Source organism: Ascidia mentula, chromosome 5 (assembly GCF_947561715.1).
Source record: "Ascidia mentula chromosome 5, kaAscMent1.1, whole genome shotgun sequence".
NCBI classification, from domain to species: Eukaryota; Metazoa; Chordata; class Ascidiacea; order Phlebobranchia; family Ascidiidae; genus Ascidia; species Ascidia mentula.
The window spans coordinates 21,294,675-21,316,185 of NC_138570.1; the positions used below are offsets into that span (position 1 = coordinate 21,294,675).

Sequence of the window (21,511 nt, forward strand, 5' to 3'; positions counted from 1 at the left end):
ATATATGTCAGGTTGTATTTTTGCAGCAAGATACAAAAGTGTGCGTTATACACGGGATTATACAAATATACGTTAAGCTGTTAATTAAATCAGTCAGTTAGTTACACGCAGGGTACACTTATGTCTTCAGTTATCACATTAAACATCCTTGTTGAAACGACGTCTCATAAACCAAGCAACCAACCCAAGCACAATAATAAGCAGAACGACGATGAATCCAACTGCTATGTAAACACCTTTCATATCCTGGACACCTTCTGATTCCAATGCTTTTTCCACCTCTGCACACACACATATATTAAGGTAAGATAGAGTTATTGGGACATATAGTTACATGGTATGGAAAAAGAAATACCAGTATTGTTTATTTGCTGATTGGTTGTCATGATTTATAGAATTTTCATCAGCAAACGTTTTAGAATTTTTAAGTCAGACAACTTCAATTATTTTTGAAGATAAGATGTGGAACTCTCTTTTGTTGTTCTTTGACTTGGAAAGGTAATTTTGTTCCTCAAAAATTGCAGCTTAAAATCGGATCAGACGATATTCAAATAGCGAAAGATATAAGTTCTCACCAATGCAAGTTTTTTCGTCATTCCCGAGATAGCGGCCTTTAAAACAAGAACATTGGACAACTCCAAGTTCTTCGTTGCAGAAATCTGTGCATCCACCATTTTCCTACAATAAAAGATATTTATGATACAGACTAGACAACAGACTGGAGTATTTGTACAACCAAAAAAATAGCACAAAAAAATTAACAAACTGAATTACTGATGACTGCCCCGGTAGACTGTGGATCGATAACCCTGTTAGTAGTTTATGTGTAAAACTAAATATACGAACGCACCAATACACACTGGACCTTTCACTAACTTAGCTGCTTACGTGTTTTTGAAGATTAGTTAATCTGTTTTTCGTTTAGTATATAACGTGATGTACAACTAAGTACGGCTCTATGCTATATACCGAGAGCTTAAATGCATCTACTCACCTTTCCACACAAATCCGGAGCTGAAACGTAGAATGGTCCAACCGTTAAAATCTCTTCTATATCCGCATCCACTGATCGCCGTTCACGTCTTTGTGAGCAATCCTGTGAAACACATATGAATAAATGTTTTGCGTTTTCATAATAAAACTCTGAAAATTTGTAAATAAATCCAGAAGCTTATCAAGATTATTCGATTGAAAATTGTGTGAGTATTTTTTCGTAAAATCAGTTTTGTTCTTGTGTAGGACAGCTAATATGTTACTATGTACGTAATTCTGCCAAGGAAGAAAGAGTCAATTTTACTGTCTATACAAAACCTTACCGGTTGTTGACAACCATCAGAAGTGTTGTCGCATAATTGCACGTAACAGTGAGCGTACAGTGATTGTTCGTTCACAGGCACGTTGTTCCACACGAATGATCGAAACTTAAAAGATACGAAAGTGCTTTGGTAGTTTCTCAAAATTACGATTGAATCTTCAGACTCCATCTCGTGGACGACTTTGCAGCTGCGATAATATGATTTTATCTGTAAACTTTTTATATTTTAACTCGAACAAATCTCTAATAAGATGCCATCAAACATTTTGAGCAAGAATAAAACAAATTTCTATAGACCTGTGTTAATATTGTGGCATGAAATAGAAGTAGAAAAAACACTGAATTTAAATGAGAAATAGTGGGTAAGGTTGGAAATATGTGAAGTTTCGTGCTTATGTTTTCTGGCATTCTTAATTCACTTTCACTTGAACATAATTGACAGGAATGTATTTGGAAGGTTTTTTTCAGCGACATTTTACCTTTCTGTGATGAGTTCATGTTTCAAACCTCCCTCATCAGAACCCATGTTGCTGACCCAGCACGATTTTAACTGACAAACAGAGTTTCATTAAAACAGTGGCTAAACATAAAATCCTTGCACAAATCATATGAAAAAAATTCCTAATATATCTAATAGAAACCATACATAAATAAACAACGCTTTGTCAGCCAACAACAACGAGCGCATTTAGGTCCAGCCAATAATCCAGTCCACCTACATAACTTATGACGTAAGTTTAGTAATAAAGGAGTAGAATGATCAACACAGTTTTTGTATTAAAAGTTAATTTATTCACAAACTTGACTTCGAGGAATTCATCAATGAATTTATTTATTTAGCATAAAATTTTTACCGTGTGTGAACGCATATATGTGTATTTCAGGCCACACTTCTAAGACTTAACTTATGACCAGCAGAGCCTTAATAATGCACTGATACATATTTATTTCAAATTATTATTGAACAAACATACCCTTAGAGATGTATGAAACTTTCCACTTCCACTGGCCGAATCAACCTTAGCGTAAACGAAGTTTGGAACTTGGACGATTGAATTTGATCTGAGTGGATTTTTCATTTGCTCGTCACTAAACAACTCAAATCTAATCGTAATATTCCCGACACTACGATGTGAAGTCAGATAACTTTCTTTCCTGTTAAGTTTCAACAAAAGCATAAATGTCACCAAATTAAAAAAGTAATTAAATTACAATGCGTACAGTTTAGTTGACATTGCTCTAGAAGCAGTTTTGATATCTCTGTTTAATATTTCCGAAATAAAGCAAGATATTTCCAAGTGTGGATTGTAAGATGTCCGTCTCACAACTTGAGTGGTAAATTTGTAATTGCGAACTTGGTACATGATGTTTACGTTGCCTTGGGATTTCTTCGAAAAAACATGTAAAGTATATTTTTGTTGGAATAATTAATAATGAAGATTATGCTCTGATCAGTTGGTCGATAATGAAAATTTTTATATGTTTTTTAAAGGTTTATGACATGCTTTGTCTTATTCAAGATTAATATGCCTAATTGCTAAGTTCGTTTACAAAACTTAGGTTGATTTTACTTTTCTTCGAAAGTAATTCAGAGCAAATATCAAGAAAATCGCAACTTATCATACGTGCACTCACATATTACGCTGCTTATCATTTTAACTTTTCATAACATGAGTGACGTCTTTAAGTTGTGAGTGGAGTCAAATATTATCGCTTTGAAAATAGGTCAACAATTCTAACGACGATGACGTCATTAACGTGCAAAGTAAGTTAAGTTAATGGAAATCACCTCTTACACGAAACTTATCTATTGACTCAGGTTGCATCAGTAGTGTCGCTGCACAACACATGTTTACAAAGAAAAAAGGCCCTAAAACTTACAGCTAATTTATGTTAAAACCAAGCCGGGAGTTAAAACCAAAGTCATTGTAATCACGCGTTCAACGAATGCCCATGTTGTGATGTCCAACAAAGCGGCGTCAGTAGCATGTGAAAAAATGCTAGCCTGCAGAGGCAGCGACATTACACTTGTGTCATAAACCACGACATTTAGGCCATAAAGCCATATATATAACTGAAATCATAAACAAAGTCAAACAAACTTCTGTGCTGTGTGCTGTATTACTTTACTGGATTATCGACAATAAACGGATTTATGAACACCTTTGGACTGGTTTGAAGCTTGGTGGATGTATGTGTTTAGTCGGGAGTTAGACTACTTAGAAGACGCACAGACTTGTGTAAAGGAGTTATTTAACTCCAACAGTAACCTTGAGATAGAGAAGGCAAGTTGCCTACGAGGCCGAATTGCCATCGAGACTCAGTCAGCCCCGTTGGGTGCGAGGCCCGAGACGCAGTCGTGCCCCTCGGTCGCTCTAAGGGAGGCGACAGTAGTTTGTTTTCTGCTACTGAACAACCCCACAAATTGTATGTAATAACCACATTATTATTAACTGTATTGCGGACCAGATTAGTTACTGCCAGATTCAATAAATTCAGATGTACATCGGATAATATTTCTTCACTAAATACAAATACCTCCAGAGTTGAAAAACACGCGTCCAGTTCAAATTGGAAAACAGGATTTTTCGCTGCAGCTTTACAACTTCCAGGGAGACAATCAAGACTTGTCATGGGACGATTTGAAATATACAAAATATCTTTTCCACTTGCTTCCAATGCTCTTAACCCATGGGAACTGACACTGGAATAAAAGTTGTTTAAATAACCATGAGACTGGTGAACTTGATGTTGTAAAATGTGTCGCTAATTTATAACCTATAAAAAAGCAATACAAGAAAATAATAGATGTGTAAGATGTCGTTTATATTTATAATCAGTTAGAAAAGTTCGGATGACCGACATCTGAATGAGATTGTGATTACTCATCATAACTTGTTTATTATTTTAGATTAACTGAAGTTTTATCAAAACAAATTTCATTTAAGCAACAAAACTTATAACTAAAACAAAGAAATATTATATCATTGTTTTGGTTTAGTTTGGATGAATTCAAAGTAACAAATTCATGAAAAAAATATTTATTCCTCTAGCAATTTCTAGAAATTTTAAGTCTTACTTTAACTTGATAGAATTTGTGTTGCATTCCTTTTCGTTATACATCTTGCAATCTGAATATAAAATAATATTCTAGTTCCACTTTTCCTGTTTTAAACTACTTTGATTTTAGTGCAAAAATATTTCTGGGTCAATAAACCTTATTTCGTCTCAATTTATATTCTCAGTTAATCTTTCTGACTATTATGTTTACATTAATTACTGGAAGTTTTAAAAATGAAAGCAGCTGACCATCACATAGTTAGCTTTGCATCGAAATGTCAAGCAAAAGCTTGTAAATACAAGAAGTGCGTAATATCATAGGCAAAGCCATGTAGTGGAAGTGCTTATGGTGACACATAACTCTCCCCGTGAGAACAGGGTTTAATTAAACACAAACTTGTATGAAAAATATTTGTTTGAAAATTCCATAAGTCAGACACATAATAACTACGTCATCCACACACACTAAGCATTGTGCACTAAACAGTGTCCGCATTTTTAAATTATGTAATCGGTTTGTGTTTAAGTCTCTTTGTATGATCGGTTGCTCAACTTCTTCAACCCACTTCATTACTTCTGCCACACATTATTGTCGAACTTGGTATAATACAAACCTGAGCTGATGCTGATTGAAGGAGGAGGAGTAAATGGTCGATAAACGAATATTTGAATATTAATTCTTCGGGCTTGAAGTTTAATAATTTGATCCCCGCCAACAATTACCCCAGGATGTGAAGGATCATCGGATAAAATCTATTCAACAACAAGGTACAGTAGGTCATATGAACTTAGTTTATTTTCAAATCAAATATAACAACAACGTCTCTATAATGGCAGTCACGAAAACTTTCAGAATGCAGCTTACATAGAGTCCGTCTTTATATCCATTGCGACCAAACGTAATGCTAACAGAGGAAGCAGATATTGTGAAATTACATCTCACTGGACTTGTCACAGTATAATTACAAGCTATGTATTGTAACAAGAATCCATAGCTCGAAATTGGAAGAACAAGAGTTGTTGGAAGATCGTCCACGTTCAACTCCGAATCACAAGATTGTTTGTTAACTAAACAACATTTCGTATTTTACGTACTTGCATGAGTTTGTAGAAATTAAATTAAACTGAAAGTTGGCCGAATCAGAGCAAGTCCACTTTTTTCGACTTAGTTTCAGTATTTGACCGAATCTTTAATATTCGACGGAAAAAGTTTAAAGGTGGCAAATAAGTTGGTGTCGTATTGGAAACTGAATCAAACACTTGTTGTCACCTTCGTTAAAAATGTATTCACAAATACAAAAGTATGCTTAAATCTGATCGTGGTGCTTTGGATATCCTGAGTTCGAATCCCGGTGTAGTAAAAATATATGTTTGTGATATGAACTGCGCTGTACGATGGTGGTCACCTGCACATATGTGAAGCTAGTCTGACGCGTTGTGAGCTGACGCATAAGTGTAGCTTAATCCACTATACAGGTTCAGACCGGAGAGTTATATCAGCTTAGCAAAAAGGACGGAGGATGCCTGGAATGCTGAAGGTCAAACGTTTTCGAGTCTAGCCCGGACTTTAGATGAAAGTGGTTTCAATGCAGTTCAGCTCAGATTCCAAGTTAACCAAATATTTATCATTTTAACACATTTTCTGTGGATATTTGTTTCGCAGATGTTTTTCCACCAGCTCGGTTACAAAACTAATTGTTTTTCAAAAGTTTTTGTGTCCACTGTATGTCAAGCATGTTAGATTTATTGCAATCTTTACATCATCTGAATCCATCGATGCCTTACCGAGAGTTTAAGTTTCAATCGAACTTTCTTCAACGCGATTTTTTATCACCAGCTTTAGAATTATTTTCACATCAAACTAATTCGAACTTTAGTTTCCACAAAAAAAAAATATAAAACGTTTAAATCTCAAAGGGTTCAATTGTTTTTAAATAACGCTGCCAGGCATAATGTTGTAAAACCTCATGAGCTCTTATGAAAAATAATAATTTGCTTGGTCGATATTTCGGTCGTTATGCAATCGAACTTCATCAGGACAAACACCGAAAATTGCTAAAGTCGTTGAGTGATTCATTAAACAATTCTTTCAAAAATTCAGAAAAAATACAAATTTTTTTTTGTCTGGGAAACTTCTTATTATATCAAAACTGTGAAGGTTCAGTGAAGCTTAACCGTTTAGCGCTGTTTAATATGCGTCCACAAAACCGATGTTCAACATTTGATAACGAAAACTAAAGAATGCCGTTGCATCTTAACTTTAATCGATTTATGATATTCAAATACATTTCATGCTTGTTTCTTACATTGTTTGGTTTTACATTTCTTACCTTCCATGAATGCAACGTTGGGAGAAAGAGGAGAAGAAAGGCCTTTCAACCTCCAACAATATAAAAGCATAAAACCTGTATCTGATTTCACAATTCCTGTTGCACTTCCATTACCAGTAAACTCTCCTACTAAGATGCTCTCAGTGGGTTCTCGTCCGTCGAAAACCTACAATATAACAAAACATACAAATAATTAGTATGAAAAATAGGAATTTCCCTGTTCCACATACCGGTATTTGCCCTCTAAACGCATTAATCAGTTATTTCTATGGTTCGCTTTCAGGTTGTTTTATTATCATTATCAGAAAAGAATTCAACCACTGACGCCTGAATAAATTATACAGATAATTAAAAAATGCCACAAATGTTAAAGTAGAATATTCGATCCGCAAAAATAACGTTAGAATTTATCGTCACGCTAATTATTTTTATATCTTGCAGTTGCGAACAGGAATATTTATAAACATGTTGTGATAAGTTTGGTTCACGTAAGCACAAGATCTCCCACAACTCAAAGTTAAGGTTGGTTTAGTAGAACTACAGAGCGAGTATTTTTACCCAACAAATGTTGTTGAAGATTGATCTGGAGGACAAATGTATTGCAGCAATTCCCCCATTATTTCCAGTGGATAAAGCTCTCAAAAATTTTGGACAAAAGTATGAGATGAGGAAATCAGTACTCTGTCCACTATAAGGTCCTGGTTTGCAGGGGGGGGGGAACCCTCTTAGAGTTTGCCAATCATCACAAGCATGACGTGCAACTTGCAGAAACAAACATAAGAGGAAAATAATTTCCATTTCAAATGTTTTTCCTAACATCGACAACTGAAGAGAATAGAAGTTATTGTAATAGAAGTTATAAACCTTGTGTTAACTTAAATGGTTACGTTGCTTCTGATTTATACACTCTGCAGTCACAGAAACTGATGATGCCTCTTTAGGCGAAATATATTTATCTGATATTAAACATCTTTGAGCTGTCTGCTTGATTGATATTTTCAACTTTACTCAGAAACTTATTCTGAACACAAAACCACTCAACTTCGACAAATGATTGATGGGAGAATCTTAAAAATCAACTTGTTGCAATAAATTCCACATATGAAGTTACAAAGAATGGAAACCAATTGTAAAACTTCGTAATAATTAAATTCAATAATGGCCACTAGGTGCGCCACACCCACGCTTTCGGTGCTATGACAACGATACAAACAATCATGTGAAAATGTCGATGCAATGGTAAAGCATGACCTATTTTAGAAAAGAAGTGTTTCATTAACCGTTCCATCGAACTACACACAAACATGTTTTGAAACAGCTACAAAACTTACTCTTGCGACTAATATCAACACTACATTATTTTTATCACATTCTTCTGCTCACGTCTTTGTTTTGTATTCGCATTAACAATTGTGAACTTACATTATCTCTGTTATATTCCTGAAACTCCAAAAGGAGTGGAAACATTTCAATTTGAATAAGACAGAAACTGAGGATGCCAACAGGCGAATTTTGGTTATCTCGTATTATTTCTTAACACTTTTCTTTACCTGTCCCTCGACACCTTCCTGTCCCAGGCAACTGAATACGGACAAACAGCTGCAAGACTCCCGGCTTTATAGAAAAACTGCATTACCACTAAACACGCAGCAGGTAACTTCCCAACCACATGAGGTGAAGTTGTTGCTACTTTCAGCAGTCGGGACACGCACCGCCAAGCACTAATCTTGTACCAGGTACTGAATGACATCATGAATATGTGAATAAACATGAGGTGATTTCAACGCGCATCCATGCACAGAATATTGAATGTTTCATGTTTTCTATGATATGAGCAGACATCGCAACAGAGGTGATGCGCAAACGTTTTACTTGCAAGAGAAATTTTATTTTAAATCGTCGCTTGCAGCACAACCAACAAAAGTAACACAAACAGGTAATTTTTAATGACAGAACAACTCCACATTCAGGTCAATACCTTGAGTTAAGCATTTAATACCAGGAGGGTAAGATTAAACAGAATTCTTTGTATCAAGGTTATTTTTGCAATAAATTTGTCATTATTAAAGTTACACATTTTTTACAGACATGTGGTTGAAAAGTTTTCGCAAAACGACATTCGTTTGCAATGTTTCCTATTCTTCGTTTACATTCAGAATATCAGACACATTCAACTATTATTCTGGGTTCAACAATCCCGAATTTTATCAATAGGTTTTTTCAAGAACGCGTTTGCAATTGTGAATTTCAAGTTTTTGCGGCAAACGCTACTTCGCGACACGCAGCGCCAAGCGCTTACTTCATCTTCTAATCTCGTCTCCCACCAAACAACCTGAGATTAGCCTTGTACCAGGTACTGCATAACGTCATTATAATACTGCAATCACAAGTTTGCAGTAAACACGGTAAGGAGATTGAACGTGCGTGCAAGTAATGTTAATTACTAGCAGTTTGCAGTAAACACGGTAAGGAGATTGAACGTGCGTGCAAGTAATGTTAATTACTAGCAGTTTGCAGTAAACACAGTAAGGAGATTGAACGTGCGTGCAAGTAATGTTAATTACTAGCAGTTTGCAGTAAACACAGTAAGGAGATAGAACGTGCGTGCAAGCCCAGCAATGTTTATTTCTACCGGGTTTCAGGACGCTATACATAGATAATTACAACGTTGATCACAAACTAAGGAGAATTTGTTCATCGTATGCATGTTCTCACTTTTATTTCGGGATCAAACATCACAGAGTTGTAACTCATGTATTAAATTTTCTATGATATCTGCATTCACCACAGTGGAGAAGATGACGCGCAACGTTTTGCTTGTGGCTCACGTCCATGTTAACTCCACCGCGGATAGATTGTACCACAAATAATATAAAAATCCTGACGGAAGTGTAAATTGTGGCTGAATAACCAAGGTATTTTATGACAACTTCACGGTTGACATTCCTTCGCAGATATTGTCGAAAGACCAAACCGCTGAGGCATGAACAATTATCTTTCTTCAATTTTAACCAAAGACAAAAAGCATGATAATTACAATGCCACAAACGGTTCGCATTGGAATTTACGTTTCAAAGTTGCCCGAATGCAGCAAAAAAATTTCGAGGCGCGAGACAAAATGCAGATTCTTACGTCATTCTGTCTGACTCGAGCCTCGAAAATGTGCACCCTGGGGTTGTGCAAGCCTGGGGCAGAATGTTGAAATTTGAAGTTTTTTAACACAAACCTTGTGACTTCTCACACGTTTAAATCAATAATCCACAACCCCAGGGTGCCCCCGGTTCCGATCAGTTAAGCATTTATTACTTCGATGTAAATATTAAACATGACCTTTTGTTCCGTTAATATTTGTTTTATGTACATTTGATCAAACTGAGTTTACCCAATTATTTAATTACGTCATGATGAATTGCACTCTTCAATCGTTACTATTTTTTATAATTTGTTTCCCATTTTTGCGATACATAAATCTAATATAACTTGAGTAGCATTTAATTGGGAAATCCTATTTGTTCAGTACATTTGACATAAAGTCGCACGTGAGTTCTTATGTTCTTCCCTAGCATGACTTTAATTGAAAACCTGATGCAGAGTGTAACGTCCGTTGAACGCGCCCCGGTTCTTGGCGCGGAACGTCACACGAGGCGGAATTCCCGCAGTCAAAACGCGTATCTTGAATGGGCCTCAAACTCGCTCACTCAGTTGATGTTATGTTTGTTATCGAATGTGCAGTACGCACTTGTACGCAAGATGGAATGTATTCGAAGTATAGACGGTACAGACGTCGGGAGGAGACGAAAGACACGTATAGGGCACGTGGACCCTTAGAACACGGTTTCTACACAGAAGGCAATGTTTCAAACAAATACACTTCACGTAGATAATTACAGCATAACGCTCACCAACTATTTGGGAACCGGGAAACTCTGGACCACAAAGACGGTCCAAGCAGTTACTGTATCACACCTAAACGAAACAGGCAACATAAACTACAATGCGCCACTATGACGTAACACACACAATGCTTACCGATAACTTTGGGCGAAAGAAGATTAAATACCACACGCTTCACGTGTGTACAAATGCAAGAGAGACACTGTGAGTACAAAGACAGCGTCAACACCGTGTGTAAACTTAATCACATTAACAAGGGCAGCTACACTGTTCAGCGAACTGACTTCTAAGATGGGAGAATCTTAAAAATCAACTTGTTGCAATAAATTCCACATATGAAGATACAAAGAATGTAAACCAATTGTAAAACTTCGTAATAATTAACTTTCAATTATGGCCACTAGGTGCGCCACACCCACGCTTTCGGTGCTATGACAACGATATAAACAATCATGTGAAAATGTCGATGCAATGGTAAAGCATGACCTATTTTAGAAAAGAAGTGTTTCATTAACCGTTCCATCGAACTACACACAAACATGTTTTGAAACAGCTACAAAACTTACTCTTGTGACTAATATCAACACTACATTATTTTTATCACATTCTTCTGCTCACGTCTTTGTTTTGTATTCGCATTAACAATTGTGAACTTGCATTATCTCTGTTATATTCCTGAGACTCCAAAAGGAGTGGAAACATTTCAATTTGAATAAGACAGAAACTGAGGATGCCAACAGGCGAAATTATTATTGATGAGAAAAAATAAAAATTACACACAGGCGGTGATCGTGCTTTACTCCGAGTCACAGGAATATAATGTATTGATTTGTAAAGACAGATCCACCGGTCACCGCGACCTGCACAGGTTGGTTCCTGCATTTATTTTTCACATATTCTCTGGCTTGTATTATCTCTAATGTAAGATAACCTGTTGTACTTTAGACGTACACACTTCGTGTTGTCGAGGATAAGCAACGTTGTTACCTCAAGCAGTTACGACTAACTTCATAGATAAATGTTAAATGTTAGGAAACTGATGCCAAGGTGAGCTACCAATGTTAATCGACAATTTCTTGTAATACGACCCAAGTAATTTGCATCCAAGTTAGTTAGATCTCGTATTATTTCTTACCACTTTTCTTTACCTGTCCCTCGACACCTTCCTGTCCCAGGCAACTGAATGCGGACAAACAGCTGCAAGACTCCCGGCTTTATAGAAAAACTGCATTACCACTAAACACGCAGCAGGTAACTTCCCAACCACATGAGGTGAAGTTGTTGCTACTTTCAGCAGTCGGGACACGCACCGCCAAGCACTAATCTTGTACCAGGTACTGCATGACATCATGTATATGTGAATAAACATGAGGTGATTTCAACGCGCATCCATGCACAGAATATTTAATGTTTCATGCTTTCTATGATATGAGCAGACATCGCAACAGAGGTGATGCGCAAACGTTTTACTTGCAAGAGAAATTTTATTCTAAATCGTCGCTTGCAGCACAACCAACAAAAGTAACACAAACAGGTAATTTTTAATGACAGAACAACTCCACATTCAGGTCAATACCTTGAGTTAAGCATTTAATACCAGGAGGGTAAGATTAAACAGAACTCTTTGTATCAAGGTTATTTTTGCAATAAATTTGTCATTATCAAAGTTACACATTTTTTACAGACATGTGGTTGAAAAGTGTTCGCAAAACGACATTCGTTTGCAATGTTTCCTGTTCTTCGTTTACATTCAGAATATTAGACACATTCAACTATTATTCTGGGTTCAACCATCCCGAATTTTATAAATAGGTGTTTTTAAGAACGCGTTTTTGCGGCAAACGCTACTTCGCGACACGCAGCGCCAAGCGCTTACTTCATCTTCTAATCTCGTCTCCCACCAAACAACCTGAGATTAGCCTTGTACCAGGTACTGCATAACGTCATTATAATACTGCAATCACAAGTTTGCAGTAAACACGGTAAGGAGATTGAACGTGCGTGCAAGTAATGTTAATTACTAGCAGTTTGCAGTAAACACAGTAAGGAGATTGAACGTGCGTGCAAGTAATGTTAATTACTAGCAGTTTGCAGTAAACACGGTGAGGAGATTGAACGTGCGTGCAAGCCCAGCAATGTTTATTTCTACCGGGTTTCAGGACGCTATATATAGATAATTACAACGTTGATCACAAACTAAGGAGAATGTGTTCATCGTATGCATGTTCTCACTTTTATTTCGGGATCAAACATCACAGAGTTGTAACTCATGTATTAAATTTTCTGTGATATCTGCATTCACTACAATGGAGAAGATGACGCGCAACGTTTTGCTTGTGGCTTACGTCCATGCTAACTCCACCGCGGATAGATTGTACCACAAATAATATAAAAATCCTGACGGAAGTGTAAATTGTGGCTGAATAACCAAGGTATTTTATGACAACTTCACGGTTGACATTCCTTCGCAGATATTGTCAAAAGACCAAACCGCTGAGGCATGAACAATTATCTTTCTTCAATTTTAACCAAAGACAAAAAGCATGATAATTACAATGCCACAAACGGTTCGCATTGGAATTTACGTTTCAAAGTTGCCCGAATGCAGCAAAAAAATTTCGAGGCGCGAGACAAAATGCAGATTCTTACGTCATTTTGTCTGACTCGAGCCTCGAAAATGTGCACCCTGGGGTTGTGCAAGTCTGGGGCAGAATGTTGAAATTTGAAGTTTTTTAACACAAACCTTGTGACTTCTCACACGCTTAAATCAATAATCCACAACCCCAGGGTGCCCCCGGTTCCGATCAGTTACGCATTTATTACTGCGATGTAAATATTAAACATGACCTTTTGTTCTGTTGATATTTGTTTTATGTACATTTGATCAAACTGAGTTTACCCAATTATTTAATTACGTTATGATGAATTGCACTCTTCAATCGTTACTATTTTTTATAATTTGTTTCCCATTTTTGCGATACATAAATCTAATATAACTTGAGTAACATTTAATTGGGAAATCCTATTTGTTCAGTACATTTGACATAAAGTCGCACGTGAGTTCTTATGTTCTTCCCTAGCATGACTTTAATTGAAAACCTGATGCAGAGTGTAACGTCCGTTGAACGCGCCCCGGTTCTTGGCGCGGAACGTCACACGAGGCGGAATTCCCGCAGTTAAAACGCGTATCTTTAATGGGCCTCAAACTCGCTCACTCAGTTGATGTTATGTTTGTTATCGAATGTGCAGTACGCACTCGTACGCAAGATGGAATGTATTCGAAGTATAGACGGTACAGACGTCGGGAGGAGACGAAAGACACGTATAAGGCACGTGGACCCTTAGAACACGGTTTCTACACAGAAGGCAATGTGTCAATTCATGTAGATAATTACAGCATAAGGCTCACCAACTATTTGGGAACCGGGAAACTCTGGACCACAAAGACGGCCCAAGCAGTTACTGTATCACACCTAAACGAAACAGGCAACATAAACTACAATGCGCCACTATGACGTAACACACACAATGCTTACCGATAACTTTGGGCGACAGAAGATTGAATACCACACGCTTCACGTGTGTACAAATGCAAGAGAGACACTGTGAGTACAAAGACAGCGTCAACACCGTGTGTAAACTTAATCACATTAACAAGGGCAGCTATACTGTTCAGCGAACTGACTTCTAAGACTGGTGGGAGAATCTTAAAAATCAACTTGTTGCAATAAATTCCACATATGAAGTTACAAAGAATGTAAACCAATTGTAAAACTTCGTGATAATTAACTTTCAATTATGGCCACTAGGTGCGCCACACCCACGCTTTCGGTGCTATGACAACGATATAAACAATCATGTGAAAATGTCGATGCAATGGTAAAGCATGACCTATTTTAGAAAAGAAGTGTTTCATTAACCGTTCCATCGAACTACACACAAACATGTTTTGAAACAGCTACAAAACTTACTCTTGTGACTAATATCAACACTACATTATTTTTATCACATTCTTCTGCTCACGTCTTTGTTTTGTATTCGCATTAACAATTGTGAACTTGCATTATCTCTGTTATATTCCTGAGACTCCAAAAGAAGTGGAAACATTTCAATTTGAATAAGACAGAAACTGAGGATGCCAACAGGCGAAATTATTATTTATGAGAAAAAATAAAAATTACACACAGGCGGTGATCGTGCTTTACTCCGAGTCACAGGAATATAATATATTGATTTGTAAAGACAGATGGTCACCGCGACCTGCACAGGTTGGTTCCTGCATTTATTTTTCACATATTCTCTGGCTTGTATTATCTCTAATGTAAGATAACCTGTTGTACTTTAGACGTACACACTTCGTGTTGTCGAGGATAAGCAACGTTGTTACCTCAAGCAGTTACGACTAACTTCATAGATAAATGTTAAATGTTAGGAAACTGATGCCAAGGTGAGCTACCAATGTTAATCGACAATTTCTTGTAATACGACCCAAGTAATTTGCATCCAAGTTAGTTAGATCTCGTATTATTTCTTACCACTTTTCTTTACCTGTCCCTCGACACCTTCCTGTCCCAGGCAACTGAATGCGGACAAACAGCTGCAAGACTCCCGGCTTTATAGAAAAACTGCATTACCACTAAACACGCAGCAGGTAACTTCCCAACCACATGAGGTGAAGTTGTTGCTATTTTCAGCAGTCGGGACACGCACCGCCAAGCACTAATCTTGTACCAGGTACTGCATGACATCATGTATATGTGAATAAACATGAGGTGATTTCAACGCGCATCCATGCACAGAATATTTAATGTTTCATGCTTTCTATGATATGAGCAGACATCGCAACAGAGGTGATGCGCAAACGTTTTACTTGCAAGAGAAATTTTATTCTAAATCGTCGCTTGCAGCACAACCAACAAAAGTAAGACAAACAGGTAATTTTTAATGACAGAACAACTCCACATTCAGGTCAATACCTTGAGTTAAGCATTTAATACCAGGAGGGTAAGATTAAACAGAACTCTTTATATCAAGGTTATATTTGCAATAAATTTGTCATTATTAAAGTTACTTATTTTTTACAGACATGTGGTTGAAAAGTGTTCGCAAAACGACATTCGTTTGCAATGTTTCCTGTTCTTCGTTTACATTCAGAATATTAGACACATTCAACTATTATTCTGGGTTCAACCATCCCGAATTTTATAAATAGGTGTTTTTAAGAACGCGTTTTTGCGGCAAACGCTACTTCGCGACACGCAGCGCCAAGCGCTTACTTCATCTTCTAATCTCGTCTCCCACCAAACAACCTGAGATTAGCCTTGTACCAGGTACTGCATAACGTCATTATAATACTGCAATCACAAGTTTGCAGTAAACACGGTAAGGAGATTGAACGTGCGTGCAAGTAATGTTAATTACTAGCAGTTTGCAGTAAACACAGTAAGGAGATTGAACGTGCGTGCAAGTAATGTTAATTACTAGCAGTTTGCAGTAAACACGGTGAGGAGATTGAACGTGCGTGCAAGCCCAGCAATGTTTATTTCTACCGGGTTTCAGGACGCTATATATAGATAATTACAACGTTGATCACAAACTAAGGAGAATTTGTTCATCGTATGCATGTTCTCACTTTTATTTCGGGATCAAACATCACAGAGTTGTAACTCATGTATTAAATTTTCTATGATATCTGCATTCACTACAATGGAGAAGATGACGCGCAACGTTTTGCTTGTGGCTTACGTCCATGCTAACTCCACCGCGGATAGATTGTACCACAAATAATATAAAAATCCTGACGGAAGTGTAAATTGTGGCTGAATAACCAAGGTATTTTATGACAACTTCACGGTTGACATTCCTTCGCAGATATTGTCGAACGACCAAACCGCTGAGGCATGAACAATTATCTTTCTTCAATTTTAACCAAAGACAAAAAGCATGATAATTACAAGGCCACAAACGGTTCGCATTGGAATTTACGTTTCAAAGTTGCCCGAATGCAGCAAAAAAATTTCGAGGCGCGAGACAAAATGCAGATTCTTACGTCATTTTGTCTGACTCGAGCCTCGAAAATGTGCACCCTGGGGTTGTGCAAGTCTGGGGCAGAATGTTGAAATTTGAAGTTTTTTAACACAAACCTTGTGACTTCTCACACGCTTAAATCAATAATCCACAACCCCAGGGTGCCCCCGGTTCCGATCAGTTAAGCATTTATCACTGCGATGTAAATATTAAACATGACCTTTTGTTCTGTTGATATTTGTTTTATGTACATTTGATCAAACTGAGTTTACCCAATTATTTAATTACGTTATGATGAATTGCACTCTTCAATCGTTACTATTTTTTATAATTTGTTTCCCATTTTTGCGATACATAAATCTAATATAACTTGAGTAACATTTAATTGGGAAATCCTATTTGTTCAGTACATTTGACATAAAGTCGCACGTGAGTTCTTATGTTCTTCCCTAGCATGACTTTAATTGAAAACCTGATGCAGAGTGTAACGTCCGTTGAACGCGCCCCGGTTCTTGGCGCGGAACGTCACACGAGGCGGAATTCCCGCAGTTAAAACGCGTATCTTTAATGGGCCTCAAACTCGCTCACTCAGTTGATGTTATGTTTGTTATCGAATGTGCAGTACGCACTCGTACGCAAGATGGAATGTAGTCGAAGTATAGACGGTACAGACGTCGGGAGGAGATGAAAGACACGTATAAGGCACGTGGACCCTTAGAACACGGTTTCTACACAGAAGGCAATGTGTCAATTCATGTAGATAATTACAGCATAAGGCTCACCAACTATTTGGTGAACTTGGACTTGGAACTTGGAGTTTGGAACTTGGACGATTGAATTTGATCTGAGTGGATTTTTCATTTGCTCGTCACTAAACAACTCAAATCTGATCGTAATATTCCCGACACTACGATGTGAAGTCAGATAACTTTCTTTCCTGTTAAGTTTCAACAAAAGCATAAATGTCACCAAATTAAAAAAGTAATTAAATTACAATGCGTACAGTTTAGTTGACATTGCTCTAGAAGCAGTTTTGATATCTCTGTTTAATATTTCCGAAATAAAGCACGATATTTCCAAGTGTGGATTGTAAGATGTCCGTCTCACAACTTGAGTGGTAAATTTGTAATTGCGAACTTGGTACACGATGCTTACGTTGCCTTGGGATTTCTTCGAAAAAACATGTAAAGTATATTTTTGTTGGAATAATTAATAATGAAGATTATGCTCTGATCAGTTGGTCGATAATGAAAATTGTTATATGTTTTTTAAAGGTTTATGACATGCTTTGTCTTATTCAAGATTAACGACGATGACGTCATTAACGTGCAAAGTAAGTTAAGTTAATGGAAATCACCTCTTACACGAAACTTATCTATTGACTCAGGTTGCATCAGTAGTGTCGCTGCACAACACATGTTTACAAAGAAAAAAGGCCCTACAACTTACAGCTAATTTATGTTAAAACCAAGCCGGGAGTTAAAACCAAAGTCATTGTAATCACGCGTTCAACGAATGCCCATGTTGTGATGTCCAACAAAGCGGCGTCAGTAGCATGTGAAAAAATGCTAGCCTGCAGAGGCAGCGACATTAAACTTGTGTCATAAACCACGACATTTAGGCCATAAAGCCATATATATAACTGAAATCATAAACAAAGTCAAACAAACTTCTGTGCTGTGTGCTGTATTACTTTACTGGATTATCGACAATAAACGGATTTATGAACACCTTTGGACTGGTTTGAAGCTTGGTGGATGTATGTGTTTAGTCGGGAGTTAGACTACTTAGGAGACGCACAGACTTTTGTAAAGGAGTTATTTAACTCCAACAGTAACCTTGAGATAGAGAAGGCAAGTTGCCTACGAGGCCGAGTTGCCATCGAGACTCAGTCGGCCCCTTTGGGTGCGACGCCCGAGACGCAGTCGTACCCCTCAGTCGCTCTAAGGGAGGCGACAGTAGTTTGTTTTCTGCTACTGAACAACCCAACTTTTCTATGTAATAACCATGTTATTTTTAACTGTATTGCGGACCAGTTCAGTTACTGCCAGATTCAATAAATTCAGATGTACATCGGATAATATTTCTTCACTAAATACAAATACCTCCAGAGTTGAAAAACACGCGTCCAGTTCAAATTGGAAAACAGGATCTTTCGCTGCAGCTTTACAACTTCCAGGGAGACAATCAAGACTTGTCATGGGACGATTTGAAATATACAAAATATCTTTTCCACTTGCATCCAATGCTCTTAACCCATGGGAACTGACACTGGAATAAAAGTTGTTTAAATAACCATAAGATTGGTGAACTTGATGTTGTAAAATATGTAAAAAAACAATAAAAGAAAACAATAGATGTGTAAGATGTCGTTTTTTCTTTATATTCAAAAAAGGTCGGACGACCGACATCTGAATGAGATTGTGATTACTCATCATAACTTGTTTATTATTTTAGATTAACTGAAGTTTTATCAAAACAAATTTCATTTAAGCAACAAAACTTACAACTAAAACAAAGAAATTTTATATCATTGTTTTGGTTTAGTTTGGATGAATTCAAAGTAACAAATTCATGAAAAAAATATTTATTCCTCTAGCAATTTCTAGAAATTTTAAGTCTTACTTTAACTTGATAGAATTTGTGTTGCATTCCTTTTCGTTATACATCTTGCAATCTGAATATAAAATAATATTCTAGTTTCACTTTTCCTGTTTTAAACTACTTTGATTTTAGTGCAAAAATATTCCTGGGTCAATAAACCTTATTTCGTCTCAATTTATATTCTCAGTTATTCTTTCTGACTATTATGTTTACATTAATTACTGGAAGTTTTATAAATGAAATCAGCTGACCATCACATAGTTACCTTTACATCGAAATGTCAAGCAAAAGCTTGTAAATACAAGAAGTGCGTAATATCATCGGCAAAGCCATGTAGTGGAAGTGCTTATGGTGACACATAACTTTCCCCGTGAGAACAGGGTTTAATTAAACACAAACTTGTATGAAAAATATTTGGTTTGAAAATTCCATAAGTCAGACACATAATAACTACGTCATCCACACACACTAAGCATTGTGCACTACACAGTGTCCGCATTTTTAAATTATATAATCGGTTTGTGTTTAAGTCTCTTTATATGATCGGTTGCTCAAATTGTTCAACCCACTTCATTACTTCTGCCTCACATTATTCTCGAACTTGATATAATACAAACCTGAGCTGATGCTGATTGTAGGAGGAGGAGTGAATGGTCGATAAACGAATATTTGAATATTAATTCTTCGGGCTTTAAGTTTTATAATTTGATCCCCGCCAACAATTACCCCAGGATGTGAAGGATCATCGGATAAAATCTATTCAACAACAAGGTACAGTAGATCAAATGAACTTAGTTTGTTTTCAAATCAAATATAACAACAACGTCTCTATAATGGCAGTCACGAAAACTTTCAGAATGCAGCTTACATAGAGTCCGTCTTTATATCCATTGCGACCAAACGTAATGCTAACAGAGGAAGCAGATATTGTGAAATTACATCTCACTGGGCTTGTCACAGTATAATTACAAGCTAGGTATTGTAACAAGAATCCATAGCTCGAAGTTGGAAGAACAAGAGTTGTTGGAAGATCGTCCACGTTCAACTCCGAATCACAAGATTGTTCGTTAACTAAACAACATTTCATATTTTACGTACTTGCATGAGTTTGTAGAAATTAAATTAAACTGAAAGTTGGCCGAATCAGAGCAAGTCCACTTTTTTCGACTTAGTTTCAGTATTTGACCGAATCTTTAATATTCGATGGAAAAAGATTAAAGGTGGCAGATAAGTTGGTGACGTATTGGAAACTGAATCAAACACTTGTTGTCACCTTCGTTAAAAATGTATTCACAAATACGAAAGTATGCTTAAATCTGATCGTGGTGCTTTGGATATCCTGGGTTCGAATCCCGGTGTAGTAAAAATATATGTTTGTGATATGAACTGCGCTGTACGTTGGTGGTCAACTGCACATATGTGAAGCTAGTCTGACGCGTTGTGAGCTGACGCATAAGTGTAGCTTAATCCACTATACAGGTTCAGACTGGAGAGTTATTTCAGCTTAGCAAAAAGGACGGAGGATGCCTGGAATGCTGAAGGTCAAACGTTTTCGAGTCTAGCCCGGACTTTAGATGAAAGTGGTTTCAATGCAGTTCAGCTCAGATTCCAAGTTAACCAAATATTTATCATTTTAACACATTTTCTGTGGATATTTGTTTCGCAGATGTTTTTCCACCAGCTCGGTTACATAACTAATTGTTTTTCAAAAGTTTTTGTGTTCACTGTATGTCAAGCATGTTAGATTTATTGCAATCTTTACATCATCTGAATCCATCGATGCCTTACCGAGAGTTTAAGTTTCAATCGAACTTTCTTTAACGCGATTTTTTATCACCAGCTTTAGAATTATTTTCACATCAAACTAATTCGAACTTTAGTTTCCACAAAAAAAAAATATAAAACGTTTAAATCTCAAAGGGTTCAATTGTTTTTAAATAACGCTGCCAGGCATAATGTTGTAAAACCTCATGAGCTCTTATGAAAAATAATAATTTGCTTGGTCGACATTTCGGTCGTTATGCAATCGAACTTCATCAGGACAAACACCGAAAATTGCTAAAGTCGTTGAGTGATTCATTAAACAATTCTTTCAAAAATTCAGAAAAAATACAAATTTTTTTTGTCTGGGAAACTTCTTATTATATCAAAACGGTGAAGGTTCAGTGAAGCTTGACCGTTTAGCGCTGTTTAATATGCGTCCACAAAACCGATGTTCAACATTTGATAACGAAAACTAAAGAATGCCGAGGCATCTTAACTTTAATCGATTTATGATATT

The 21,511-nt window shown here is 36.8% G+C and overlaps 2 protein-coding genes across 2 annotated transcripts; both read right to left on the reverse strand.

Annotated features, from left to right (window-relative positions):
- On the reverse strand, nt 1–7,526 carry LOC145904025 (uncharacterized). The gene is made up of 13 exons (XM_082992239.1): nt 7,264–7,526; nt 6,706–6,871; nt 5,241–5,443; nt 4,990–5,128; nt 4,395–4,446; nt 3,854–4,019; nt 2,537–2,703; nt 2,290–2,470; nt 1,795–1,865; nt 1,317–1,503; nt 995–1,096; nt 576–678; nt 1–281 (listed from the first exon to the last, which is right to left on the reverse strand). The coding sequence occupies exons 1-13, from the start codon at nt 7,522–7,524 to the stop codon at nt 139–141; spliced, it is 1,941 nt and encodes a 646-aa protein (XP_082848365.1). The 5' UTR covers nt 7,525–7,526; the 3' UTR covers nt 1–138.
- A 9,607-nt stretch (nt 7,527–17,133) lies between these two features.
- On the reverse strand, nt 17,134–19,295 carry LOC145903209 (uncharacterized). The gene is made up of 5 exons (XM_082991274.1): nt 19,252–19,295; nt 18,732–18,897; nt 17,630–17,796; nt 17,409–17,563; nt 17,134–17,354 (listed from the first exon to the last, which is right to left on the reverse strand). The coding sequence occupies exons 1-5, from the start codon at nt 19,293–19,295 to the stop codon at nt 17,341–17,343; spliced, it is 546 nt and encodes a 181-aa protein (XP_082847400.1). The 3' UTR covers nt 17,134–17,340.
- Between the last annotated feature and the right edge of the window lie 2,216 nt (nt 19,296–21,511).